Source organism: Crotalus tigris, unplaced genomic scaffold (genome assembly GCF_016545835.1).
Source record: "Crotalus tigris isolate CLP2741 ecotype Arizona unplaced genomic scaffold, ASM1654583v1 scf7180000018784.18638703518:1950463, whole genome shotgun sequence".
Lineage (NCBI taxonomy): Eukaryota > Metazoa > Chordata > Lepidosauria > Squamata > Viperidae > Crotalus > Crotalus tigris.
Window position 1 is genome coordinate 1,704,102 of NW_024097199.1, and position 25,797 is coordinate 1,729,898.

The 25,797-nt window shown below is 44.9% G+C and overlaps 1 protein-coding gene across 1 annotated transcript; it reads left to right on the top strand.

Annotated features, from left to right (window-relative positions):
• The first annotated feature begins 2,948 nt into the window (after positions 1–2,948).
• PRDM13 (PR/SET domain 13) lies at positions 2,949–15,794 on the top strand. Its single transcript, XM_039356083.1, has 4 exons — positions 2,949–3,296; positions 5,866–5,997; positions 6,123–6,243; positions 14,248–15,794. Exons 1-4 carry the CDS (start codon positions 3,153–3,155, stop codon positions 15,780–15,782), a joined length of 1,932 nt encoding a protein of 643 aa, XP_039212017.1. The 5' UTR covers positions 2,949–3,152; the 3' UTR covers positions 15,783–15,794.
• Positions 15,795–25,797: the final 10,003 nt, after the last annotated feature.

Genomic DNA, 25,797 nt, shown 5'->3' on the forward strand with positions numbered 1-25,797 from the left:
ATTCGTTCCGGTATGTTCACCGGTGGCGGAACTGCTGCTCGTCGACACTCTGGGAAGAGAGCGGGCTGGCAGCGAGAGGTCGCACAATGCGGCCGCGGCACGGAGGCGTCTGCTTTGCTCGCTCAACACCTAGGGCGTTTTCTCCAGGAACGAGGCGGCGGAGGTTTTCCTGGCGGAGAGCCTGCCCACCTCGCACGTGCGAGCGGGGAGAGCCAGCCAGCCAGCCAGCCTGTTTTGGGGGCTTTTGCGCGAAGTCCCCTTTTTCCACCTTGCACTGTCCCTTTAACACAGTGTTCCTCAACCTTGACCATTTTAAGGCATGTGGACTTCAACTCCCAGAATTCCACAGCCAGCATTGCTGGCTGTGGAATTCTGGGAGTTGAAGTCCACATGCCTTAAAATGGTCAAGGTTGAGAAACACTGCAAGTTTGGACAGTCAACCCCGCAATCCCCTAGCTCAGTGGTTCCCAAACTTGACAATTTTAAGGCATGAGGACTTCAACTCCCAGAATTCCACAGCCAGCAACGCTGGCTGTGGAATTCTGGGAGTTGAAGTCCACATGCCTTAAAATTGTCAAGTTTGGGAAACACTGCCCTAGCGGCGCGTAAGCACGCCAAGCAAGCCTTCGCAGGGTTCGCCTTCGAGACGGCGCAAATAAGCTGGGAAGTAAATTTTCGTCGGGTGAACGGGGTGGTGGTGATGGGGAGAGGGGGGACTCCTGTAGCCTGGTAGAGAAGCATAAAATCCCGCCAGGTCACGTGGCTCCTGGTCACGCCAAGGCTGGGCAGCTACTCAAAAGTTTTGAGGGCCGGTGATAAAACTGTTTCTCTTGACGCAGAAGGCAGTTCATTCCGCCCGATTTCAGCGCAGCCCCAAGACTTCTGAGGAGACGAAAACGACCTCTTCTGAGGTGCCTCTCCTCTTTTCTTGGTCACAAGTGGTTCCAGGTCAACCTGGATCCTACAAGTGGCTCCAGGTCAACCAATTGCTTGCAGTGTTTGCAGAAATAGAGGAAAAGAGGCCTCTTTTATGTTTTCTTTCCTTCCCCACAGCGCCGAGATGTCTTGTGTATAAATCCCCATGCCCTGTTCGGAGGGCAGGCCTGGTATTACGAGACAATAGCTGTGCATGGAAGGGGAGGTGCAGGATGAAACAGGAAGCCTTTGGACAGTCAAGAGCTGCCTGGAATTCTCCAGGAAAAGCGACCGGAACACATCTATCACTGCCATGCGAAGGACAGAAGCACCCTTTCGTGATAGATAGCCTCGTCGTTCCTACGAAATAAGACCCTGGGGTTTCAGTAGAGCTTCCTTCCAACTACATTCTAAGAATATTAGTTCCCAGCTATGGGGCTGAAACCTAACGCTTATTTCCCCACCCTTATTAAAGCCCTTCCCCTTAGTTCCTCGGCATTTCTTTCCGAAGAAGCATTGTGTAGGATTAACGTAATAAAATTCTCTTCCTAGAAAGATGCAGTTAGTTCAACGGGCCTGATTTGCAAACAAATTTGATTGAAATGTGGGTAATCCCCACACTTTCTATAGTTCTGCTGAAATATTTTATGGCTGTTCAATAATATACATGGTTATATATATCACCCATCCATCCATCCGTCCATCCGTCCATCCGTCCGTCCATCCATCCGTCCACCCACCCACCCACCCACCCACCCACCCACCCACCCACCCACCCACCCACCCACCCACCCACCCACCCACCTATCTATCTATCTATCTATCTATCTATCTATCTATCTATCTATCTATCTATCTATCTATCTATCTATTTATCTATCTCTATCCATCTATCCATCTATCCATCTATCTATCTTGTATTATTTCTCTCCATCCCATGATTATTTTTCTCTTTAGGTCTTGTATATGCAAATTTCTTAAATGAATAATTTGGCAGACCCTTCGGTTTTGCTACCTAGAGAACCAGACTTGTAGCTTTTCAATTTATTGTTCTAAATAAACAGAATAGCAGATTTGAAGGGTAAAAAAAATATTCTGTCTTTCCTGAAACAAGGTACGGGCAATGCACGCAAAGGAGAAGGGAGACTAGTGATTCTCACAAATGTGTGTCTTGTTATGCTTTCTCTTCCTTCTTTGAGTTCCAACGCAGCCCCTGAAACTCAAATAAAACTGTTTCTGCAATGTTTTTAAAGGCTTCCAGGAAACGAGGAGGAATCCTGGCTCTCGGACAGGTGGGTCCAGAAGAAAAGAAAAGTTAGGGCACGAAGCCGATCTCTGAGCAGAACTCTGGCCTTTAACGGAGCCACGAAGTTGGCCCTATAGCAGCGTTGCTCTTTCCTTTTAAAAAGTGTAAGCATTTTCTGGTGTTTTCCCATCAAGTACCTGCCCAGTTTCTGTATGGCACACGCCAGGAATCAATAGACGTTAACAAGGCCTCCAAACATTTCCCCCCCACCACCCCAACCACTCTTTGTTTAATCGCCTTTACAATCCCGCAAAAGGAGAGGGAATTAAAGATCTTTGAAGTCCTCCGGTTTACAAAAGGCTCAGCCAAGTAGACTTAAAACACTCCCGTCTTTTCCAAAAACGGGTTTGTCGAGGAACAATCGGAGGAAGTAAAATTTATGGAGAAATTATACAGTGGATTTGTCACTTAAAATATCGTAACTGTCTCGGGGACAATCCCCCATGCTGAGGATTAATGGTCCCTCCAGACCTTTGATTCACCAGCGCCTTTTCTTTGCCCTTGACAAATTGGATTTTTAGGAATGGGAAGGTCGCCTGGGCCATTGTTGGCTGCCCCATTCAAAAAAAAAAAAGGGGGGGAAGGCCCTTGATTATGCGCTGCGGAGTGAGGGAGGGCAGGAGGAGGAGGGGGAGGCAAGGGGTAGGGAAAAGCGCCATGTGATCCTCTCGCGTGGAACTCGGCAGCTGCTTCAACTCTCTCGCCCGCCCCAACCGGGCGCTCCTGGAGCGCCGTCGTGCCAAGGGGAGAGCCCTCGTCGGGGAGCAATTGAAAAGGCGGCGCGCACCCCCGGCCGCGTCACTCACTCTGCGGGCGGAGAGAACACCAGGGCGTCTCAGCCCCCGCCGCCGCCGCTCTTCTGCTAGCACTCCAGTGCGCCCAGAGTTGGACCAGCTTTCCCAGCGCCGCGCGTCCTTGCCCAGAGGCAGCAATGCTAAGCAGCCGGCCCCCGCCGGCCCTCGGCATCACCGCGGAGAGCAGCGTCCCGGCTGGCCTGCGCCTGGGTCCTGTGCCCGGCACCTTCAAACTGGGCAAGTACCTGTCCGATCGCAGGGAGCCGGGACCCAAGAAAAAGGTATTGCTCCCACACCTGGGCGGAAAGCGCAGAGGGAGACCTAGAAGCCCAGACGGCTGAAGGGGAGCAGATCCCTTCGTAGGGTGGGGTGGGGTGGGGAAACAGCGCGCAAGAAGCCCTACTTTACTTCCCTCGTCCCGCCGGCAGAAGGAGAAAGGCAGGGAAGGGTTTGAGTCTCTGAGGCATCTGGGTTGGGTGACCTCCTCGTCCTGACGCCATTCAGACGTTTAGATTTAATGAGAGAGCTGGCTTTGGTCACACACACACACACACACACACACACACACACACACACACACACACAAATTTACTGGCATGCATTACTTTTCCTTCTCCATCCCGAATGGCTTTTGACACTCAGCATAACTCCCCCCCACCTCTTGTTGTCTCTTCCCAAATAACCTGAAGGCAGGATTCATAATTAAGAACTCATTAAATGATCAAGAGAGAGAGTCCTCGGAGTGGGGTGAACGTGGCGGCAACGCAATCTCGCCTGGTACGGAACCGGTCCTCTAGGCAGAAGTGTGGGCAGGTAGCTGGTTAAAGCAAAGTCAGCCGTCTTGGAGCACCGCCACCCCACAGGCAGTTTAATGAGGCACTAGTTGCTTTATTCTAAAGACTATTCCACAGAGGTAGCACTCACGTTCACAGGAATATAGAGCAAACAACAACAACAACAACAACAACTTTGCAAGCTGTGGATTTATAGAATCGCCTGATTTTTCACATGTCTTTGCCAAGATCAGAATAACTAGGCAAGTTTTGTCATGGAGCTTTGGGCCACGTTGGAGAGATGCCTGCTGCATATCCCAAGCCGTTGCTGACATAGTCTATCTATCTCATCTTCTAATGCCGAGTCATGATAATTATAGGGGCATTTTGATCCGGATGAAATATTTATTTAGCAAAATGAATCGGGACTATTTTCCAAACAGAGCTCTGTGGGACATTAATAATATCTATGCACCCCAAAGCTATAAATGAATTCCAGAGTGAAACGGTTTCAGGGATATGAGAATTTTTCCAGATGAATCTAACAGGAGACAACTTGGCCCCCAAGTTCAGCGATCTGTCACAAGCCCCCCCCCCCATAGCCTTTAATTGTTTTTAAGCGCTTGGCCAAGACTCTTCAAATTTATTTCTCATCCAGCTCCCTCGGTTGCTCCCTTTAGCATGCCTTTGGAAGAATGATGTTTATTGTGCAGTCTTTCAGCGAGGTAGTTCCTCACCCGCACTCTCTCTTTCCCGTGTTCAAGCAGATTATGAAAGGTAAGAGAGATCTGGTGACTAAACCGAGTCACCTATGCTTTCTCTTCCTGAACACGTCCGATTAGATGATTAATTAAGTAATTAATTACACTGAAGGGGATTGAAACCAGGAGATCGGTGCAGAGATTTGCCTGGGTGGATGGAAAAACAGAGCATTTTGAAAGGTGGCTGCAACTAACCATGGGGCAGTAGAGTCAGGGCAGAGAAAGTGAAAGGAAAAGTAAAGGCTGGTTTGCCTCCCCCCCCAAACTCCCCCCCCTCGATTTTTCACTTGCCAGGAATTTTTCTGAAGCAGCATGAGGGCGATCTGTTACTTTCTGCCTGCTGGGAGAAAATAAGGGCAGCAAAACCCAGTTTGAAGCCTCAGTTCTTGGAAGGCAGGCTAATTAAACTCAGAAGGACTTACTTCGAGGAAAGATGCAAGCTCCTTTATGGCCGCAGTACTAGCTAGACCACCTGAACACCAGCCCTTCAATTTAAGTGGATCTGGCCCTTCTTTTTCCCCACGGTGCCTAGGCAAACCTGTTCGGAGGGTCTTTTAGCAGAAATAAACGAAAATCGAAGAAAACACTAGGCTTAATACTGACCCTGACTTAGTACTAGGCTTAGTCCTGACACTACTCCTTTAAAGACAATCCAGATTTACTGCTGAGTACATAGGCGTTTTTCAATTCAGCGCTCTAAATCCAAGGTCCATTTTTTTTTAAAAAAAAAAATTCCTCGCACTCAATCGCTTAAACCAGATTCTGGTTTGCAGCCGTGGCTGTAAGTGGCCCATGTTTGCCCCTCTAGGGATGCGATTTTTCTGGACATTGAGCCGACGATAAGCCCCGACGGAACTTACTTCGGAGTGCCTGCTCCTGGGGGCCACTGGCAATGGTCTCCTGGCTGCACCAGGTGGCTAAGGAGCTCAGCCCACCGACAGGTCCCTTTTCTTTGCAAGCGGCAGGAGTCCTTTCTTAGCGGCCAGAAAGCTCCAGGGTGAGTGAGAACAATTAATCAGTGGAACAGCCTGCCTCCAGAAGCAGTAAATGCTCCAACACTGGAAGTTTTTAAGAAGAGACTGGACAGCCATTTGTCCGAAATGGTGTAGGGTTTCCTGCCTGAGCAGGGGGTTGGACTAGATGACCTCCAAGGTCCCTTCCAACTTTACTACTATTACTATTACTAGGGAGAAGGAACTCAACAGATCCCGCCCTGATTGGAACGCCGGCTTCGAACGCGCGCCCTGCAAAGGCAGCGCAAGCCAGTGGCCAAGTCCCTGACCGGCTACAACTGACCGGCTTCCCCTGTTTTTCAGGTGAGGATGGTGAGAGGGGAGCTGGTGGACGAAGCTGGAGCCTCGGCTGTGGAATGGATCGGGCTAATCCGGGCTGCCCGACACGCGCAAGAGCAGACGCTGGAAGCGGTGGCCGATCTGCCGGGGGGACAGGTACTGGCCTCCTAGCTTGCTCCCGGTAACCGGAGAGGCGGATAGGGGCGCCCTCCGGGTCTGGAGGTGGCGAGGCTCGCCCCCTCTGAGCCGCCGAGGGTCTCAAGCCTCTCGTTTCTCCTTAGATTTTCTACCGGGCCTTGCGAGACGTCCAGCCGGGCGAGGAGCTGACCGTGTGGTATTCCAACGCTTTGGCTGAGTGGTTTGATATCCCGGCCACGGCGACCCCGACCCACGACGAGAAAGGTAGGCTCCTGCGAGCGAGCATCTCGGCTGGGGCAGACGGCTCTGGTCCCGCCCGGGTGTCTTGCGACTGACTTTCACGTAGCTACTGCAGTCCCGTCCCGTCCACCTCAGTTTAAAGCCCCAACGGCTTTGATTCGGAGGAATGGAAGCCCAATGGGATTAGCCCCCACTGCGGATCTGGATTTCCTGCCAGGGCGGGCACACCCACCACTCGGGCGCAGCGTCGGGGAAAAGACGGCGTCTTACCGCTTCATCGCGCCGCGTGTTCAACTCCACCGCCAAGGAGGCAAAAGGCGGCGGTAGGAAGCCGCGAAGCCACCTCAAGTCTCCTACCGGCCCCTCGTAGCTTACCTCGTATAGCCAGGAGAAGGCAGGCTCCATCACTGGTGGCCTAGGCAAGGTTCTCGAAAGATGGGGGAACAGTTAATAAGCCCTAACATGCAATATTTTTCCATTTTAAACACGAAGTCCAGAGACCCTTTATTTGGCAGCAAATCCTGAGATGGTATATAGGTTCTCCTGCTTGAGTAGGAGGGCTGGACTAGACGATCTCCAAGGTCCCTTCCAGCTTCTATTCTATTCTATTCTATTCTATTCTATTCTATTCTATTCTATTCTATTCTATTCTATTCTACTCTATTCTATTCTACCCTACCCTACCCTACCCTATTCTACTCTACTCTACTCTACCCTACCCTACCCTACCCTACCCTACCCTACCCTACCCTACCCTACTCTACTCTACTCTACTCTACTCTACTCTACTCTACTCTACTCCTACGGAGCCGTCCTACAGTTGGGGGGATTTCTTGATATCAAGATACGCTGTTCTCCGGAAAAAAAGGACCCCGAGGGGTCTAACGGTCTTGGGCTCCAAATTATCAGTGTAAAAGATGGCAAGGTTTATGTTGCTCTGCAGGAAAGCTGGCAGATTTAGGCTGATCTTCAAGAAAGAAGGGGAGGGGAAAGTAAGTGGGTAAAAGAGGGGATGATGAAATGAAATGGACCCCCCCATGTTTTTGATTAAACTGGGCGCTAGCATCTTCACTTCCTATTTGAAATGGTAGGAAGTTTTCTTTGCCTTTTGGAGGCATCGCCCACCTCCTGTGTGAGACAACGGCATAGAGCTAAGGAAGAAGTGGCCCACCTTTAATGATTGGAAACCGGCCTTAGCTTGGCGGGGGGGGGGGAAACCTGAGGGATGTAGTGGGCGGGGCAATGAAATTGGTTTCAGGGATGAAGACAAAGTTTCTTGTGGTTGGGGGAGGGGCTTGGAGCTTTTAGTTTCCTGAACTCTTTTTAAGGTTTCCTCTATATTCCCTTTTTCCAAATGGTGAGAAAGCAGAGCAGAGTCTTGGTGGTGTGGGGAAAAAACAGGCTCACGAGTCAGCAATGCACAAATCTTTTATTTCAAAAAACATTTCTTAGAAATAGCTACTAACAAGCCCCAGTGGGTCAGATTCTTTGCCTGCTAGTCCACAATTGCCTATTCCATCTTTCTGGAATTAATTTATTTATTTAACATATAGGTGACCCCAATCTGGTATGACTCTGATGGCCTATCTAGAAGTCCAGTTCATGCTTCCAGTCAATGTGCTAGAATTGCAAAAGTCTCCAAGGAAGGTCTACTCCTGATGCCAGTGATTGCTTTCCTAAGTTTCAGTCTAGCATTTTAAAACTTGGGTGCATATTCCACTTCTGAGTTTAAAGAAGTCAGACAGGGAACAGTTCTAGATTGGGGACAAATTTCTGATTTACATATACAGGATTGTAGTACATAATTTCTTATACAGAAGCTGTTCTAGCAGTCCTTGTTTAAAAACCTTCTACATCCCCTCTTAAGGGATATTGTTGCTTCATTATTTTATTTCTTACCTTTCTAACACTGGGGGCACATTTCTTTCTTTGGTTGATTCATCACTGTCGGTTACAGCAATTTTATGACAAAGTCCTCAACACTTTATTCTAGGATAAGGAGCTGGAGAGTAATCAAACCAATAACAGGTGGTTTTCTGGGCAATTGTACAGGAAGTGTAAAGCTTTTTCTAACTTGGTAGTCTAGCTTAGGCATTTCCTAGTGGTCTCCCTTCTAAATGCAAAGTAGGTCTCACCCTTCCTAGCTTTTTCTGGATCAACTAATAATACAAGAGCCTTTCTAAAACTGTTCTTTTCATCATCTGTACTTAGCAATGAGGTTCCTGCTGTTGCCGGGAGCTGCCCACAACGTCCCCAGGAACTGAGCCTTCTCTAGAGTTTTTATGTAGAGTTAATCCAATTAGAACCAAATCGGTCTGGTTCCCAGTGGAAGTGCTGCAGGGCAGCAAAGCCCTTGGCAAAGAGTGAGACTCGCTCCCCAGTTACTCTTTTCTTATTTAGCTCATTCCTCAACCTTTCTTCTGGATGCTGCTAATCTGAAATTCCGGCTGCACCTCGCTTTAAATGACCTTAGGAGATGTTTAAAGGCGGTGGCCAGCGATCTTTTTCACTCGAAGAGATTCTCAGATTCTCATCTAGCCCTTGGAGGGAAAAAGTCCCTTCACATACAACAGGTCGAGAGGGAGACGTGGCACAGCAAACGGTAACCTCTCCATTCAGCCGGTGCAGATTGAATAAATGAGGCTCTTAGGAGCAGACCAAAAGCGGGCTGTGTATCTTTCTGGGCACGTGGAGAGGGAGGTAGGAACCAAGAGACTTTCTAATTAGACCTGATTCTATTTCCAAGTCGTTGTCACTTGAAACTTATAAGTCGGTCACAATTTCTAGTATCTAGCCTTCCATTCCTAGCAAAGGTTGACTTGTGTATCTCTTCCCTACTCATTCAAAGCACGTGGGTTATCAAGTCGGACTGAGAGCAAACTATTTCTCACGGACTCGAATACTAGAGAGATTTTGACCCTTCCTTTCTCTCCTTTTCCCCCTCCCGCACCTTATCCTTCCGAAGGTGAGCCGAATTAGGAAGATCTGCTGGAGAGGAAAACCTAGAGACAGCCAGTGAGAGGGAGAAATGGGGAAATTAAACACTTAAAAATAAGTTTGTAAGAGGTCTCGGCAAGAATGGCTGATGACGACCAAGGATGGTGAGATAGCAGCCCAGTTATAGTTGGGGACAAAGACTGTGCTTCAGTGTCTTTTTCCAACCTGAATTCCTTACAATGTGTGGGACCAGGACTCTCCTCATTTAGGGACAGAAAATCCAAAGCTGGTAGGAACCGCCCATACTTAAGCTTCTCTGGCCAGGCGAGTCAGCAAGCCAGAGAAAGAAACCCCAATTTATGGAAGCAACACTTCATTCAGAAGTTTTATAAAGTAGTTGCAAGCTTTCAAGTTTTCGAGAACTCTTCATTAGACAAGTGGACAGAAGAGAGAACCTAGGAGAAAATGCGAACTATGATTGCACCAGATGAGAGCTTAGGTAGAGTGAAGGAGAGCTTTTGCACCTGCAAACTGGGCTTTGGATGTTCCCTTCCTTCGGGAATATATATTTCAATCAATACATTAAAACGGTTTCCCTTGGTCCTCCCAAAAACAGCTTTGTATTGTTGGCTCTAACGTTTGTCGGTTTTGTTCTCCACCCAAGTTCCAGTTTGCGAGATGAGCGGCCATATAAATAGATCGACTGATTGGTCGAATAAATAAATAAATAAATAAATAAATATTTTCCGCAGAAGGGAGGTAATCTCTCCAAGTTTTTTTTTTTAAATCATTGGGAAACTAGAACGAAGGCCCATCTCCATTTTTTTTTTAAAAAAAAAACAGGTTCAAATGGATGTACCAGTAGGTAGCCAACAAATTTAGGCAGTCACAGAATTTATTTGCAAAGATTAAATAACAAGTCTGGGCTTAAATAACTGAAGAAGAACTGAAGGATACAGTTTTTCTCAGCGCAAGCCCCCCCCCCCAGCTATTATAGGAATACAACTATTAGTTTGTTTGTGAGATTTTGTATTTCACCCAGCGTTTCCTTTAGGAATAGACTTCCATGTCTATTCACCTCCTTCCTCCTCCACCACCATAAACCTGTGATCCGGAAAAAAGTTGTGTCCCCAGACTGGTGGGAATGTTCATTCTTGGGTGACCAATATTAACACAGTAATTCGGTCTTATTTTTAATTGGTGTTGTACTTCGATTCAGAGAGGTTTTGCAACCCGTTCCAGATCTTTTTGTGTCCTGCCATTTGATAACTAGCTTTTCAGTTCCCTATCAAGTGGTGGTGTTTAGAATCTTCTTTCCAAATACGAAATTTACTTTAGTGAGGTCTCCCCCACAGCAGTTGACACCAGCACTGGAAAAACGATATATATATATATATATATATATATATATATATATATATATATATATATATATATATATATATATATATATACACACACACACACAACACACACACACACACACATATATATATATATATATATTATATATATATTATATATATATATATATATATATATATATATATATATATATATATATATTGACATTTTCACTCCCTCTGAACTTAATGGATGCTGCTGGATAACCAGAAGATTAATATCGCTGGCCAGCACTCCGGCATAATCTTCGTTTTTCCTCTCCACCCACAAACCACAGAAACGTGGATGGCTTAGCAACTCCCAGAACCTCACCCGACCTGAGCCAAGTCGCTTTCACCCACTTCGGGGGGACAAACTAAACATTTCAGGAAGGGAGCCCACAGGCCATTGCCTTTTGAATCAACCGATTCCTTATGGCCCATCCATCTATTCTAGGCCATTGTCTTGCCTGGTAACGAGAGGTTCACGAGCGTTAGATTGCCCTTTGTCCCCCGATTCCCTTCCCTGACATACGCTACCTATTCTGTCCGCGTCAACAGATGGGCCGCCGGACCCGAGCGTGAAGGCAGCAGCTGCTGGCGCTAGCAGCCTCCTGGAGTCCCACAAGCAGCCCCGCTGCAGCGCTCGCCGCCTTCTCCAGCTTTATTGCTCTTGCTCCACTGTCACCTCTTCGGGGGCCCCCTCCGCCCCCCCAAAAGAGAAACGTATTAACTGAGAAAGGTGCCCCGCAACTGAGACATTCATATCGTTATCCAGTCTTTCCACTTTTCTCAACGAAGTCAGATGCGAATTGCAGCCTGATTCAGATTCTCCAAAGACTTGTAAATTGCTTTGATCGTTCCACTGTCTTCGTGTAACTTATCGTCTGGGCAGAAAATTGGGCTAGGAATTACATAAGTAACCGAGGGACCATGCAGTGAACCGTTTGGACTACCGAGAAGCAGTGGCAAGGTTCTTTTGAGACTGCGGTCTTAAAGATGACAGGTCTGCTTGTATTTGCTAAGCTGTATTTCTGAGTAAGGAAGCAGAATGTTTAGCATCAGACAAATTAATAACAGGCAACATATCGCTGGTTAAACTCACGCTTTCTTATGAAGAAGGAGACCTTAAAAACTGAACTGATTTTCTGTGGCATAAGATGGCTCACACAAAGTACCTTTTCACGTGGGGTCTGAAGCAAGCTTAAACTTGCAAAGAATGCCAAAATATCGAAGGAGTAAGATATCTATCTATCTATCTATCTATCTATCTATCTATCTATCTATCTATCTATCTATCTATCATCTATCTATCTATATCTATATCTATCTATCTATCTATCTATCTATCTATCTATCTATCTCTATCTATCATCTCTATATATATATCTATATATCTCTATCTATCTATCTATCTATCTATCTATCTATCTATCTATCTATCTATCTACATATATATCACTCAATCACTCAATCCATTATAAGTATACATGCATCCTTGATTTGGATAAGAGCAATTTGTGAAGAAAGGTGATGGGAGATGAAATGTGGAAAGTAACTCAGCATTACAAAGATATGTGTTGATAAGAGATACATTTATTGTATTGGTGAATCAATTAGAACACAAGTTATGATTTTTCTCTAACAAAAATACTATTTCCTCAGGATTTTTATGAATTATAACCTATATAATCTGCCTATAAAGTGTCTTTGTTCAAGAATGTCTACCATAAAACAACCTCTTGGGAGGTTGAAGAGTCTTGTTGCTGTTCTATGGATATTGACATTTTAAACATCAGATTTCATGTACTTGTTTGTGTAAATATTGGCTATCCTGGATAGAGGCAGAAAGCTCTTGTTGCCAAAGATAACATATGTGTCATTTTAAGATGTGACTATGGAAACCCCTGATATTGGAGAGGAACCTCATTAGGCTTTCCAGAATAGGTGAAGAGGGATAATTCAGGCATCTCACTTTGTAACAAGATATGATTTGTCAGTCTGTAGCACTGTTAGTGGTTGTGTTTGTTGCTGATAAAGAGTAGGGAGAAGAAATGGAGAGGAGTGAAATCGGAGGGAAATGGCATTCACAAAGAATAACCTATCAAATGAAACTCAAAAATTGTCCACAAAATCTAAAAGTTGCAATTATATAGAGTCAACAGTATACCTGACCATATGCATAAGAACTAATTAGCATTTGCAGAGAGACAAACTCATTTTGACAGAAGGCAAGAGATGTTACTGGAATATGATGATTCATTTTATAAAAGATCTTTTATACTGACTCCACTTAAATTCAAGATAGCTGATTATGACATCCTTGGCTGCCCAGTTAATCACATACCCAAAGCATTCAGGACAAGAACTCAATTCTGCAGTTGTAATCAAGGGGAAAATGGTTTCCAGGTAAGAGGAAAGCAATCTAACTTCCCCATTATGTGCATGTACACTCCAGAACTTGTACTATGGGTTGGGTTGGTCAGTTCGGATTTTTGTTTGCCAGACAAATTGATTACTTCATGCTAAACCGGTTAAAGTAGTACATTAATGACCCAAGATGCTGAATCTATAAATAGATAAGAGCAGGGCTAAGAGTATTGCTAAAATAATTAAAGGGAATTTAATTGCGCCCAGAGTCTTCCAAATTATTAGATGTGCAATATGAGTAGGGTCTGTTTTGAAATTGACAAGTGGGATTTGGCCAAGAAATTTTGGTTCAGTGCTTGTCATTCTAGAGATGAGTCAGGCTTGCCATAATTGTTAAATGACTCATCCATATATTGTTTTAATTCTTTTATATTCAGAATTATTCTTAATGTGATAACACTAGACAACTCTCCTTTCTGTTGCCTTTTTCAGTTTCTAGTATAATAGCAAAAATCTTACTGTAGAACCAACATAAAAGTTTACTCTTGACTTCCAGTGTTAAAAAAGAGACACTTAAAGTAAATTAATTAAAATCAAACCCTATTAACTTAAAGTTTAGAAATAATAATGAATAATCATTATATATTATATATGCAAGTAACAGCTGCTTATCCCAAATTCTTGGGATGGAATCAATAGGTAAATTAAAAATGCCAATTCTAGTCTAAACATCCGGCTGACTGTGAGACTAACCATAATATACTGAATTTGTGTCTCTAGGACTGCAGAAGTATAATAATTAAAATATTTTAAAAGTTCTATTTCTATTACTTCTACCATTCTCACAATAGTTATGCGATTATAATTGCTTAAAGTTAAGCAATTATCTTTAAGTTATGAAAATGTCAGATTGGGCTGTTTTAGAATTTGCTCTCATTTTGTAATAGGAGAAAAGATTCTGCAATATCCAGAACTACTACAAGTTGAAACTTACTCTATTTTACTAGCAACTTTAGGGCAAGCTCACGCACCTGCATAACCTTGTTTATCAACATAATGGAGACGAAAGTGATATATCACTGCGGTGTGAACCAAGGCGTGGCAATTCAGAGATTGTTGGAAAATTGTTCGGACTCATGAAAGGAGCAATTAAGTGGGAACTACTAATTAGGGAACTACTAATAGTCAGCAGTTACACTGACCTCTGCTTCAACAGATTCCCCCCAACCGCCCCCTATCACCACCCTCCCCTTCCTAATATCTTTAAATCTTTGTCAAGTGGCGCTTGGTACATTTCGGGTTGTGGTAATCGATCTCCCGGTTTGTTTTTCCTTGCTAGGCGAGGAGCGCTACATTTGCTGGTACTGCTGGCGAACCTACAAGTACCCCAACAGCCTCAAGGCCCACGTCCACTTCCACTGCGTGCTGAACCACGGCCGCGGCTTCGCAGGAGCGCCAGAGTCCCACAGGCCCGGAGATCTCTTCGGCACAGCTCTGAAGCCGGCAGCCGCGCCGCCTCTGAGGCCCCCTTACCCGGCCGCGTCCCGAGATGTTGTCAAGCGGGAATCCTCCGGCTCGCCGTCCTCAGCCAAAGGGGGCGGGAGCGGGCGCAAAGGCGCCAAGGCCGAGCAGGAGCGCGCCTTGGACATGACCGTCGGCTCGGGACGGAGCCCGGGACAGTTCTGGGGTCTGCTGGGCAGCACTTCCGGAGGCAGCAACGGCTTGTCTTTCTACCCCGGAGTGAGGTCGGCCTTCAAGCCCGCCGGCCTGGCTAAAGAGGACTCGCCCGCTTTTCGGGAAGAGGGCAAAGGCGGAGGTTTCAGCAAGGCCTCGGGGAGCCTCAAGCCGGGCCGCCTGTGCGGCCAGACCGGCGGTTCCCGCCATCCGCCTCCTCACAGCAAATGCCACCCGGCGCCCGCCCCGCCGCCCTCCTCCTCCTCCTCCTCCGCGGCGGGGCTGGCCTACTCCGGGGCCGTCCGGGGCTTCCCCTTCCTGACGCCCTTCGAGGAAAACTCCGCCTTCAAGCACGTGGAGCGCGGCTTCTCGGCCAATCTTTCCCCTCCCGCCAGCCGCTACCCGCGGTTGGCGGGCGGCGCCGGACTCCATTTGGAGCGCTTCGCCGCCCTGCCTCCCTTCGAAGGGCTGGCGCCCTACTCGCCCTCCGGGGACTGCCCGCTCCCGCCCCTCCTGCCTTCCTTTGCCGTCTACAACGGCGAGCTGCTCTACAGCGCCCCCTGCTACCCGCTCAACCTCCACTTCGGCAACTTCCTCAAGTACCCGGAGTCGGCGCCCTATTTCAGCAGGGCCGCGGCGGGCCTCCATCCGGCCGAGCTGGGCTCGTTGGCCGGCGTCGACCGCGAGATGGCTCTGCACACGCATCAGTTCTCGGAGATCGCCGCGGCCGAGAAGAGCCGCGGCCGCCTGGAGAGCTTGCCGGCCCCGCCGGCGGGCCCGGCCGGCGGCAAGCCCAAGACGGGCCACCTGTGCCTGTACTGCGGCAAGCTCTACTCGCGCAAGTACGGCCTGAAGATCCACATGCGGACTCACACCGGCTACAAGCCGCTCAAGTGCAAGGTCTGCCTGCGGCCTTTCGGCGACCCCAGCAACCTGAACAAGCACATCCGGCTGCACGCCGAAGGCAACACGCCGTATCGCTGCGAGTTCTGCGGGAAGGTCCTAGTCAGGCGCCGAGACTTGGAAAGGCACGTCAAGTCCCGGCATCCGGGCCAAAGCTTGCCCAAGGGCGCCGCCGAGGAGCTCCAGGAGCCAAAGACGGACAACGAGAGCGACGTCGACGTCTGCTTCACGGACGATCACAGCGATCAGGACACCGGAAGCAGCGGCGGCGGCTGCCGGTCCAAAGAGCAGCAATAAAAATAAACCGGACCGGGGGTGGATGCCATAGAGTTGGGGGGGGACGGGGTCGGACACTGGGGTGACCAAAGCTGCTAGGCTCCTCGGAATGAACTCTCTCCTTCCTTCCACTCGCTCGGAGGAGCTGCTGAGTACAATATTCAATTCAATCGACATACTGTATCCCTGGGCTAGAAAGGGGAAGCTGTCCGTCCAGCTGGTTAAGTTCAGGGGTATTTTAAGGTCTGCCCTTAAGAAATAATCAATTGGGCATCTGCTTTCCCCAGTACATCTCCTCCGGATGGCCTCAGTCAGCCTCAGCCAAGAAGGGAGGATGGGGGGCAAGGGCAAAAGTTTGCAGGGCTGACCGAAACCTCTGAAGGACCGGAGACTTTTGGCAGCTGGGGTTCAGAGGTTTTGTTCGTGAAAGGGAATCACACCGTGGTGGGAGGCGTAATCCTGGTGCTGTGCCGTCCAATTGTCTAGGTTCCCTGCAGGGTTGATCAGTAAGTGGGTTGGGGATTGCAGAACGAGCTCTGCTAATGTGTGACTGGTGAGTGTGTGATTCAGTGTGTTGTGCCAATAGCCATACTTTTATCAACTGATGGTAGTGCCAAGAGATTCAGGTTGTCTTTGCAAGCAAGTTTCACCTAGGTTATAGTCTAAATCCTACTGAACTGTGGACTGACTTCTGATAAGATTGGCCTGCTGCCATTTTCATCCCTTAGGTTTCTGTGGCAAAATATGTTTTCTCTTCTTCAACTGTTTAGCATGTCATAATGAACTGGATAATTCTTAATTAAGACATCCTACAATCATCTTTGTGGCAGTATAAAGCCTGACTTCATTAGTGTTGTACTGGCAGAAAAATGTTTGGATGCCATTGTAAACCACTAGTGAGGTAAGGACATTAGTTTTCACACTAGCAAACATTATCTAGTCAGCTGATTTATTAGTTTAAAGAGGATTTACATTGGTACAGGAACATCTACACTCACTTGTCACTAGACAGAAAAAGCTGTTTGGATTATTACACTCATTTAATTAAGGATTGAGGGTCACTTTTATAATTTAGGACCAGGCGTTTGGCTGAACTCAAAGCATATTTAATGAAATCTTAAATGTGTCACTTGTATTAGCCCCATTCCCATAGTAAAACACCCAAGTCTGTTATGACTCTCATGGGACTGTTGCGTAAACCACCAATTTCTCAATAATACTTCATGGGCTGCTGGTTCCTGCCCCTGTTTTAACTTATCCTATCATGGCTTCACTTTCACTGAAATGAGCAAGCCAGGAAAGGGGTATTGGTGTGAAAGTGGGTGAATGAATTCAGGGTGAAAATGTCTGCAGTCTAAGTACTACTTGGAAAGTGACATTAGGGTATGTCCAGAAGGAAGACCACAGTCAGAATAATGCATCCAATTCTGATCACCACGATATAAATATAAAAAAAGATGCTGAGCCCCTAAGAGTGCAGAGAAGAGCAAAAAAAAAAAAAAAAAGTCTAGAAGCTAATCCATATGACTTAAGAGACGCAGAGAAGAAAGGGTTGATTCTGCAAAGCACTTGTCAACAGGACAAGAAGTAACCTGTGGAAGATCACTGAGATCTTCCTGAGAAATTTCCTGACAGTTAAACAATGAGTTTATCCAGAATGGTGTAGGATCTCCTGCTTGAGCAGGGAGTTGGAATAGAAGACCTCCAAGATGCCTCCCAACCCTATTCTATATTCTAAGAATCTTTTTCTGAGGGAAGAAATAGCTCCGAATGCTATTATGTGCAGAGTATTACCGTAGTTCAATACACTGGGAATTTGGAACAGGCAATCTGTTTCTTTCCATAACATTTTTAAAATGTCCCTTTTTGTGGGGTATTTGGGAGGTTGCCTGCAGAGAAGGAGTTAGCTTTTCCCCCTCATTTGTTCTGGCCACCACATTCATCAATATATATATGGAAAACCTGCATTTTAAAAAAAGTATAATCTGCATTCAATATCAAAAACATTGCTAGCCACAATAGCCCTTTTCTACCTAAAACACACTTTGTACAAGTGTGTCAATCTCATTTTCAGGCTGAAATGCTTGGGTTTACTTCTAATTGAACATTTTTATGACCACACAGGAAGGGTAAAGGGTAGGATGTCAGCAGCCTGACCTACGCTCCCATTACAACTTATTTATAACATAATATTTGGGTAACATTTGTAAAATAAATACATGAAAGCATGACCCCTCAAGCACGCTCTATATCATTTTCAAGAAAATACTTTTTTAAAAATTTTGTAGACTACATATGTGGTGTATGCTTTATGATGGTGTACAGTGGAAAATACTTTGGTCTCGGTTACAGGTTGTCATTTTTAAGACAATAAAGTTATTGACAAACTATTGTTCAACTTTTCTTAGAAGACTTTTAGTCTTTTTGGGGGGGGGGGGCGAAAGCCATTTGAAACTCTTCAGTACAATACAGTATTAAAGAAATGCATTTCATTCATATTGACTGGCACTTTCATCTTAACCGCTTCTTTCAAATGAAGGAAACCCAATGGCTATCTTTACATAACAAAGTGACCAAGACAAATAACAATCTAGCAGCTTCATTTGCAAAATATTTGCTTGTTTTGTTAATCTTCCTTACTTTATTTCTGCTTATCTTCTGTGCCCACCACACCAACTGGATGAGTTTATGCTTGAATAGATTGACCTAACTGAGAAAATGAGTTAATTCGTTAGGTTGATTGAGCAAGTTGTTTCAGGAAGCCAATAATTACGTTTGGAGAATTGGAATGGAAACATTGTAGGCTGATCAAGATTTCTCCAAAATTATACCGAAGGCATGTCAATGATGTCAGGTGTGGGAAAGCTGAAAGTACTGAATTGGAGCCTCTTTGTTTGCAGCTCCCAATTCTGAGCAAGAGCCAAGGAATTCAGGGGTTTTGGTACAGATCATTCATTTTTAGGCAGGTTTTTTTTAACATAATCATGTAACATTATGTTCTTCTGATGCAGCTAATGGACTTCAGTCTGCAAAAGTTCATTATATCAACAGTGGCGAAATTAACTTGGATACATTTATAGTCCAGACACAGTGATTTAAGCCCCACTCCCTTGGATGACTCTGCTAGCAAAATCTTCTCTGATTTCCTTTAGTCTTAGATCAAATTTCTTGACAGGTTAACAATAAGCAAGCAAATAAAGGTGTTGTCAGCAGATGCTGAGAATTTTCCAATTTTTCTGTTTAAGTTTTTAGTTTAAACAGTAATATAATTATGACACTGCAGTTTGATACCTCGGACTCTTTTAGCTTCCCTCCCGAAGCAATAACAACTGATAACTCTCTTCTCCTGGAATTAAAACTATTGGGAAAAATACGAGATTCAAATCTTAAAACTAGGGAAGTCTCGTCAGGGGCAAAAGCATTTTAACAACCCATTTTTGTGGGGAGGGTTTTCCTGGACAAAGTATTTGATTTTCGACTCTAACGTAGTTGCCAGACGGCAAAATATATGCATTTGTAAATCGGACGCAGGGGAGGAGCTCAAAGTGTGTGTGTTCCCGTTTCAAAAGGCAATTGCTTATTTATTTATTTTTACATTTATATGACGTCCACCTGACTACCCGAAGTGACTCCAGGAGGCTCAAAGGAAATTGATCAAAGGAAAACTTTTCAGAGCACGAGTTAAGTGAGATTTGAAGCTTCTGGTAAAATGAGAAAGTGCTCTTTTCTTTTTCGACCTCATTCGTGGTTGTTCAGAGGCACAATCGCCAGCTCTTTAAACGTGATAATTTCTGCTCTTCTGCCACTGATTTCAGTGGATGTTTTTAATAATAATAATAATAATAATAATAATAATAAAGTTGGAAGGGACCTTGGAGGTCATCGAGTCCAACCCCCTGCTCTTGAAGCATAATTAGCTTCTCCTGACACAGAGCTGTAGCCCAGGCTTCAACACCCAAATGCCCATTATATTCCTTAAGGCAGACCTACCACCACCCCAGCTATTAAGTCCATTCCAATGCAGCCGGAGGGAGTCAGGTGTTTGCTGTTAGCCTTTCGGAGGAAATCCAGCCCAATCTGAGCACGGCAATCCAAAATGAAATCCTTCCGCTGTCCAGGGTTTCCAACCATTCGGTATTTCTTATTTCCTTTGGGTTTCTCTTTTGGTGAGTGAGGAGCAAATATTGAAACTACACGCCCATCTTTTTTAATGGACCGGCCAGAAAGGGCCCGAAGCTTTTGGAGATTCTGGAGAACCCCAAAACATTATTCTCGGGATAATGAGCCGGGACGGGGAAAGGACGACCGAATCAAGACAACCTGAAGCTTTTTATGGGGAGCGAAACGCAAACTCTTGTGTCTCAAAGCTCAGCTCCGAGCTAGGCTCCCTTTTGATTCCCCAGAGACGAGGGGTAGGCAACCTTGGCTCTTTTATGACTCGAGGACTTCAACTCCCATAATTCCTGAGCTTACCCCTGTTTCACCAGGCGAATCCGTGGCCGTTCCAATCCAGGAGACGAGGAAGAGGAGCTGAAAAAGAAGCCATTCCCTCACTGTTTCCAGGATGGCTTCACGGGCCACATGAAACCACTTGTGGACCGCATCCGGCTCCCGGGCATTGTGTTTGATATGTCTGCCTTAGGGCTTAACTGTCAGATGACTTCCTCAGCTGTCTGGGCTACCAAAGGAAAGCCTTCAGAGATATGGATTTAGAGTAGAATAGAGCTGGAAGTGACCTTGGAGGTCTTCTAGTCCAGCCCCCTGCTCAAGTGGGAGACCCTATAGCAGGGGTAGGCAACCTTATCTCTTTTATGACTCGTGGACCAAATCCTGGAATTCCTGAGCCAGCCATGCTCAGTCATAAAAGAGCCAAGGTTGCCTATCCCTGCCCTATACCATTAAAGACAAGTGACTGTCTACTCTTTTCTTAAAAACCTCCGGTGATGGAGCACTAATGATGTCTGAAGGCAAGCTGTTCCACTGGTTAATTGTCTCACTGTCAGAAAGTTTCTCCAAATTCCAGGTTGCTTCTCTCTTTGGTCAGTTTCCAACCATTGTTTTTCGTCCTTCCCTCTGATGCTTTGGTGAACAACCTGGCCCCTTCTGCCTTGTGGCAGTCCCTCAGACACTGGAAAACTGCTATCGTGTCTCCCCTATTTCTTCTTTTCTTTAGACTAGCCAAACCCAAGTCCTGCAGCCATTGTTCTTCATGTGTTTTAGTCTCCAGGCCTTGAATCCTCTAAGTTGCTCTTCTCTGAACTTTTACCAAGGTCTCAACATCTTTTTTGTAGTATGGATGAAGGCAATCCATGTCATCCCAAGCAGGTAGGAAGTAGGATTGGATGCAACTAGTTTTCAGGCAAGGTCCCCCTGCCAAGGGACTGGCTGCAGTAAAAGACAGAATGGCGCATTTGCCCCAATAAGGAGGCGAGGGCCCAGTGCCACATTTCTTTTAAGCTAAAGGGCAAATATCCAATATCCAGGCCCCCACCGATCATCATCATCCTGAAGTGACTGGGGTTCGTTGCCCTCGCAATTCAAGCCATCTCTGCTGGAATTTCAGCTTCCACAAATGCTTAAGACAGTTGAGGTCGAAGCCAACAAGCCAAAGTGACTGACACTCACCATGCCTGTTGCAATCCTGAATAAGCCCTTGCATAAATAAATAAATAAATAAATAAAACATAAATAAATAATAAAAATAAATAAATAAAATAAAGTAAAATAATAAAATAAAATAAAATAATAATAAAGTTGGAAGGGACCTTGGAGGTCATCTAGTCCAACTCCCTGCTCAGGCAGGAAACCCTATACCATTTCAGACAAATGGCTGTCCAGTCTCTTCTTAAAGACTTCCAGTGTTGGAGCATTCACCGCTTCTGGAGGCAGGTTGTTCCACTGGTTAATTGTTCCAACTGTCAGGAAGTTTGTCCTTAGTTCTAGGTTGCTTCTCTCCCTGATTAGTTTCCATCTGTTGCTTCTTGTCCTGCCTTCAGGCGCTTTGGAGAATAGCTTGACTCCCTCTTCAAAATGCATTTGCTGAGCTTGGGGTTTGTTTTTTTTCTGCGAGTATTTCATTATCAGACAAGGTAACATTGTCAGTTCTTTGATGCAAGGGAGGAGGATTTGCTGGCTTTTAGTTGTGGCAATGGTGATGTTATCTACAGCTAATCCTCGACTTACAGCAGTTCCTTTAGTGACTGTTCCAAGTTATAACAGCATTGAAAAAAGTGAGTTAGGACCATTTTTCACACTTATGACTGTTGAAGCATCCCCACGGTCATGTGATTTACATTCGGATGCTTGGCAACTGACTCTCATTTATGATGGTTACAATGTCCCAAAGATCATGTAATCCCCTTTTGGGACCTTCTGACAAGCAAAATCAAAGGGGAAGCCAGATTCACTGAACAGCCGTGTCACTAACTTAACAACTGCAGTGATTCACTTAGCCGTAACATGGGGCAAGTCTTAACATGGGGCAAAACTCACTTAACAAATTTCTCACTTAGCAACATACATTTTGGGCTTAGTTGTGGTAAGTCGAGGACTACTTGTAGTTTGGTAATGAAATGTTTACAAGAAAAAAAAACAAGCTTAATGAGCATTCATGCATATACATTATGCAGGGGAAAATTCATATGTGCAGCAGATCTATGTTCACCCACTTAGAAATAGTTTTTATGAGATTTAGTAAGGAAAAAAAAAACCCCTATTAATTATATCCAGGTGTTAAATACAGGTTTAGAGTCTAAATCCAGTTTATTCAGGATCCTAAAGATTACCATTTTCACAAGTGATGGGTAGCTACAGCTTCCAGCTTTGTGAAGTTCCCCGATAAATTAAGTGTTGCAGTAAACATTAGCAATGAGGCTATTTGTTTTAAAATAATGGTTGCAAAGTCTTTTTTAAAAAAATACAGGATAAATATTGCCTTGGGACAAGAGAGTAATTGTGGTGTTCAGCTAGACAGAGCTAGGGAACTTCAGGCAGAGAGAGAAACTGACTTTTTTTAAAATAGCAAATGTATTACAAAATACATTAATTCTTTTCCATTTGTACAATAGGTTAAAATAAGATTATAAACACAAAACCACAGCACACAAAGGGCAGAGCATTTTCTTCTTATTAGTATTGTCTATTTGTAAAATGCAATTTTATAATGTGGAAGAACAAAGACAATTCATTGACTCTATTAGGTAAGAGAAAGTAAGTTTCCACATTCATGCAGAAAAAACCAGTGCCTTCTAAATTATTATTTTAATGTAATCTAGTTTCTGAAATCCTGCTGAAGCACTCGACATTCCAAACCTTTCAGTGTGAAGTCACACAACACTTTAATGTTATTAATATTTACTTACGCTGGAATGAAAAACTAACGAACATGACATTCCTAATGATTTATTGGGAAACATACCCCTGTGAAAGAAATCTGAGGTGTTTCTAAGCAAAGATGGTTAAGGCTGAAGTTGAAACTGGGAAACACAAGAGTTAAGCATAGGCAGAAGAAGAAGAAAAACCCTGAAAAGTCTCTTAGAAACCTGGAATTGATGGAACAATCTCTGAATGTGAATTGAATCCAACAGCTGTTTTAGGGTAAGAAACAGCAATGGTCAAAGCGAGTTCTGAGTTCTTCCACTTCCAGAAGAAAAGAAAAATAGCATTAAGGATGATGTCAAACATGAGTCAGAATGATTTTGTGCCATCACCTGGAGATAAACAGGAATATGTCTAAATCAGGTTGAACTGCATTTGAGTTCACTGAACCATACCAAATAAATTTCATCAGCAGCAAAATGCTTTCAGGTATGTTCAAAATCAATCCAATGAAATATTCTTCCCTGCACCATCCTGGATTTTATCCATGTATTTATTCTTTGCAAAAATTGCAGAAATAAGGGTCATGCCGATATTGTATTTAAATTATGAAAAATATGTAATTATTCATTTTCAAATGAGTATACCACACAGGGGAGGTTGATAGATAGCTCTACATTCTTGGTGGGGATTATTAGTTCTATTCAATATGTTCTATATTTGATGCAATATGTCACAGATTATCTGTTAGGGCAGTGGTTCTCAACCTTTCTAATGCCACGACCCCATAATACAGTTCCCCATGTTGTGGTGACCCCCAACCACTTACACATCACTGGGTGCCAGGAGCGTGGCCAAAGAAAAGGGGGAGAAAATGGCGGACAGTCTTGTTTGGCGACCCCCGTGAAATGGTCGTTCGACCCCAAATGGGGTCCCGACCCACAGGTTGAGAACCACTGTGTTAGGGAAAAAAACACTCCTGAATGCATGCATTTGGTATTTTACTACTACTACTACTACTACAACACCCAATAGTCTACTATGCGGGGTGCCACAGAGTTTGTTGCTACAGCATTTAACATCTAGATGAGGCTGTTGGGTGAGTTCATCAATTGCCAGGGGGTGAGGTATCAACAGTATGCTGATGACATCCAATTGTATATCTCTGCCTCTGGTGAATTAAGTGATATTTCAAACATCTTATCTCAGTACTTGTAGGCTTTGAGAGTCTGGATGGGGCACAACAGGCTTTAGCTGAACCCTGGCAAGACTCAGTGGCTTTGTGTTTGGGAACCTATCAGTTCTAGGACTATGGCAGGGGTGTCAAACTGCCAGCCTGTGGGCTGGATGCATCATGCCAAAATTGTGCCCACCCCAGCTCTGGCAATGGAGAAAAAGTCACGATACGTCGTGACACATCATGTGATGTTACGAGTTTGACACCCCTGAACTATGCCATCATTGGTGCTGAATGGGGTTGTGTTGCCCTAACAGACCTGGAGTGCAATCTCGGGATTCTCCAAGACTCACAACTTCTGCTAGAAGAGCAGAAGGCCTTTCCATAGCTTCATGTTGTGGGCCAGTCGCACCTCTTCTTGGATCTGGGGGAGGGGGCTTTGCTCACAATCACTCATGCCTTGGTCACCTCCCGATTGGACTACTGTAATGTGCTCTACATGGGGCTGCCCATGAAGAGTAATTGAACTGGTGCAGAATTCAGTGGCGTGGGCAGTTATGTACATTCCCAGAATAGTACATGTCACACACTCTGGTCTGCAAGCTGCATTAACTGCCAACTTGCTTTGCTGCCCTATTAGAAGAAAGATAAAAGGGTAATACCAATATTTGAATTATATTGTGGCCTGGATCATTAAAAAACAAAAACAAATGACAAAGACTCCAGGTATCAAGATGTAATTTATTAGCATCTTTCACTGCTTTTTCTTTCTTTTTGATATATCTGGCCTCTCACAGGCTCATATGGTGGCTGAAGGGAGCCAAGAAGGAAATGGAGCTTCAGGATGGCAGATGCAATCTATGGGTCTCTGAATTTCAAATTGTATTCCAGCTTTAGAGGTTATTTGTAGCCAAGAGTGACAAATGAAGGATCTTGTGCTTTTGAAATTTCTTTCAAAAGAGGAATAGGTGAAATGCAGCCTTCTTAACATATTTATGAGATGACCCCAGGGTGGGCGTGAGCATCTACTCTTTTCATTCACAGTCTTGTCTTCCTACACTTTAATGGCATTCAAAGAGAAGATACTATGATGGAACTCTTTTCATTTGGCCTTTGCAGATTGGAATAGAGAACATGCAGGGAGCATTCAAGGTAAAATTTAGAAAGCAGACTTTTCCTAAAACATTTCCTGCACATTTTATCTCATATACCTTTTTCAACATTTCTGTTCATGCTTGGTCAGAACACTTCATTGCAAAAGTGACATTAAAATGGAATAGATTTTCTCTCCAGTCCTTTATTCATCTCAGCTGTGCAATAGCCACAGTTTTATCGATCTTCTTTAAAGTTTGTACACATGTATACATATGTGTGATAGCTAGCTGTTAAATTCTCTCAGTCATTTTTAAAGGTCAGATCCTTCCATTTTCCATTAAATGGAGCACAACTGGTTAAAGGTATGCAGCATTCAAATCTAAAATAATCAAGGATGATTTGGATCCAACATGGGAAACATTTTATACCTGTTGGATGTTCTTTAAA

What these genes read in the sequence shown, in the direction of transcription:
- PRDM13 (XM_039356083.1), top strand. Translation starts at nt 3,153, where the DNA reads ATGCTAAGCAGCCGGCCCCCGCCGGCCCTCGGCATCACCGCGGAGAGC. An exon ending in CCGATCTGCCGGGGGGACAG is followed by an intron (nt 5,998 to 6,122) that starts GTACTGGCCTCC and finishes GTTTCTCCTTAG; the next exon opens with ATTTTCTACCGGGCCTTGCG. An exon ending in CCCGACCCACGACGAGAAAG is followed by an intron (nt 6,244 to 14,247) that starts GTAGGCTCCTGC and finishes TTTCCTTGCTAG; the next exon opens with GCGAGGAGCGCTACATTTGC.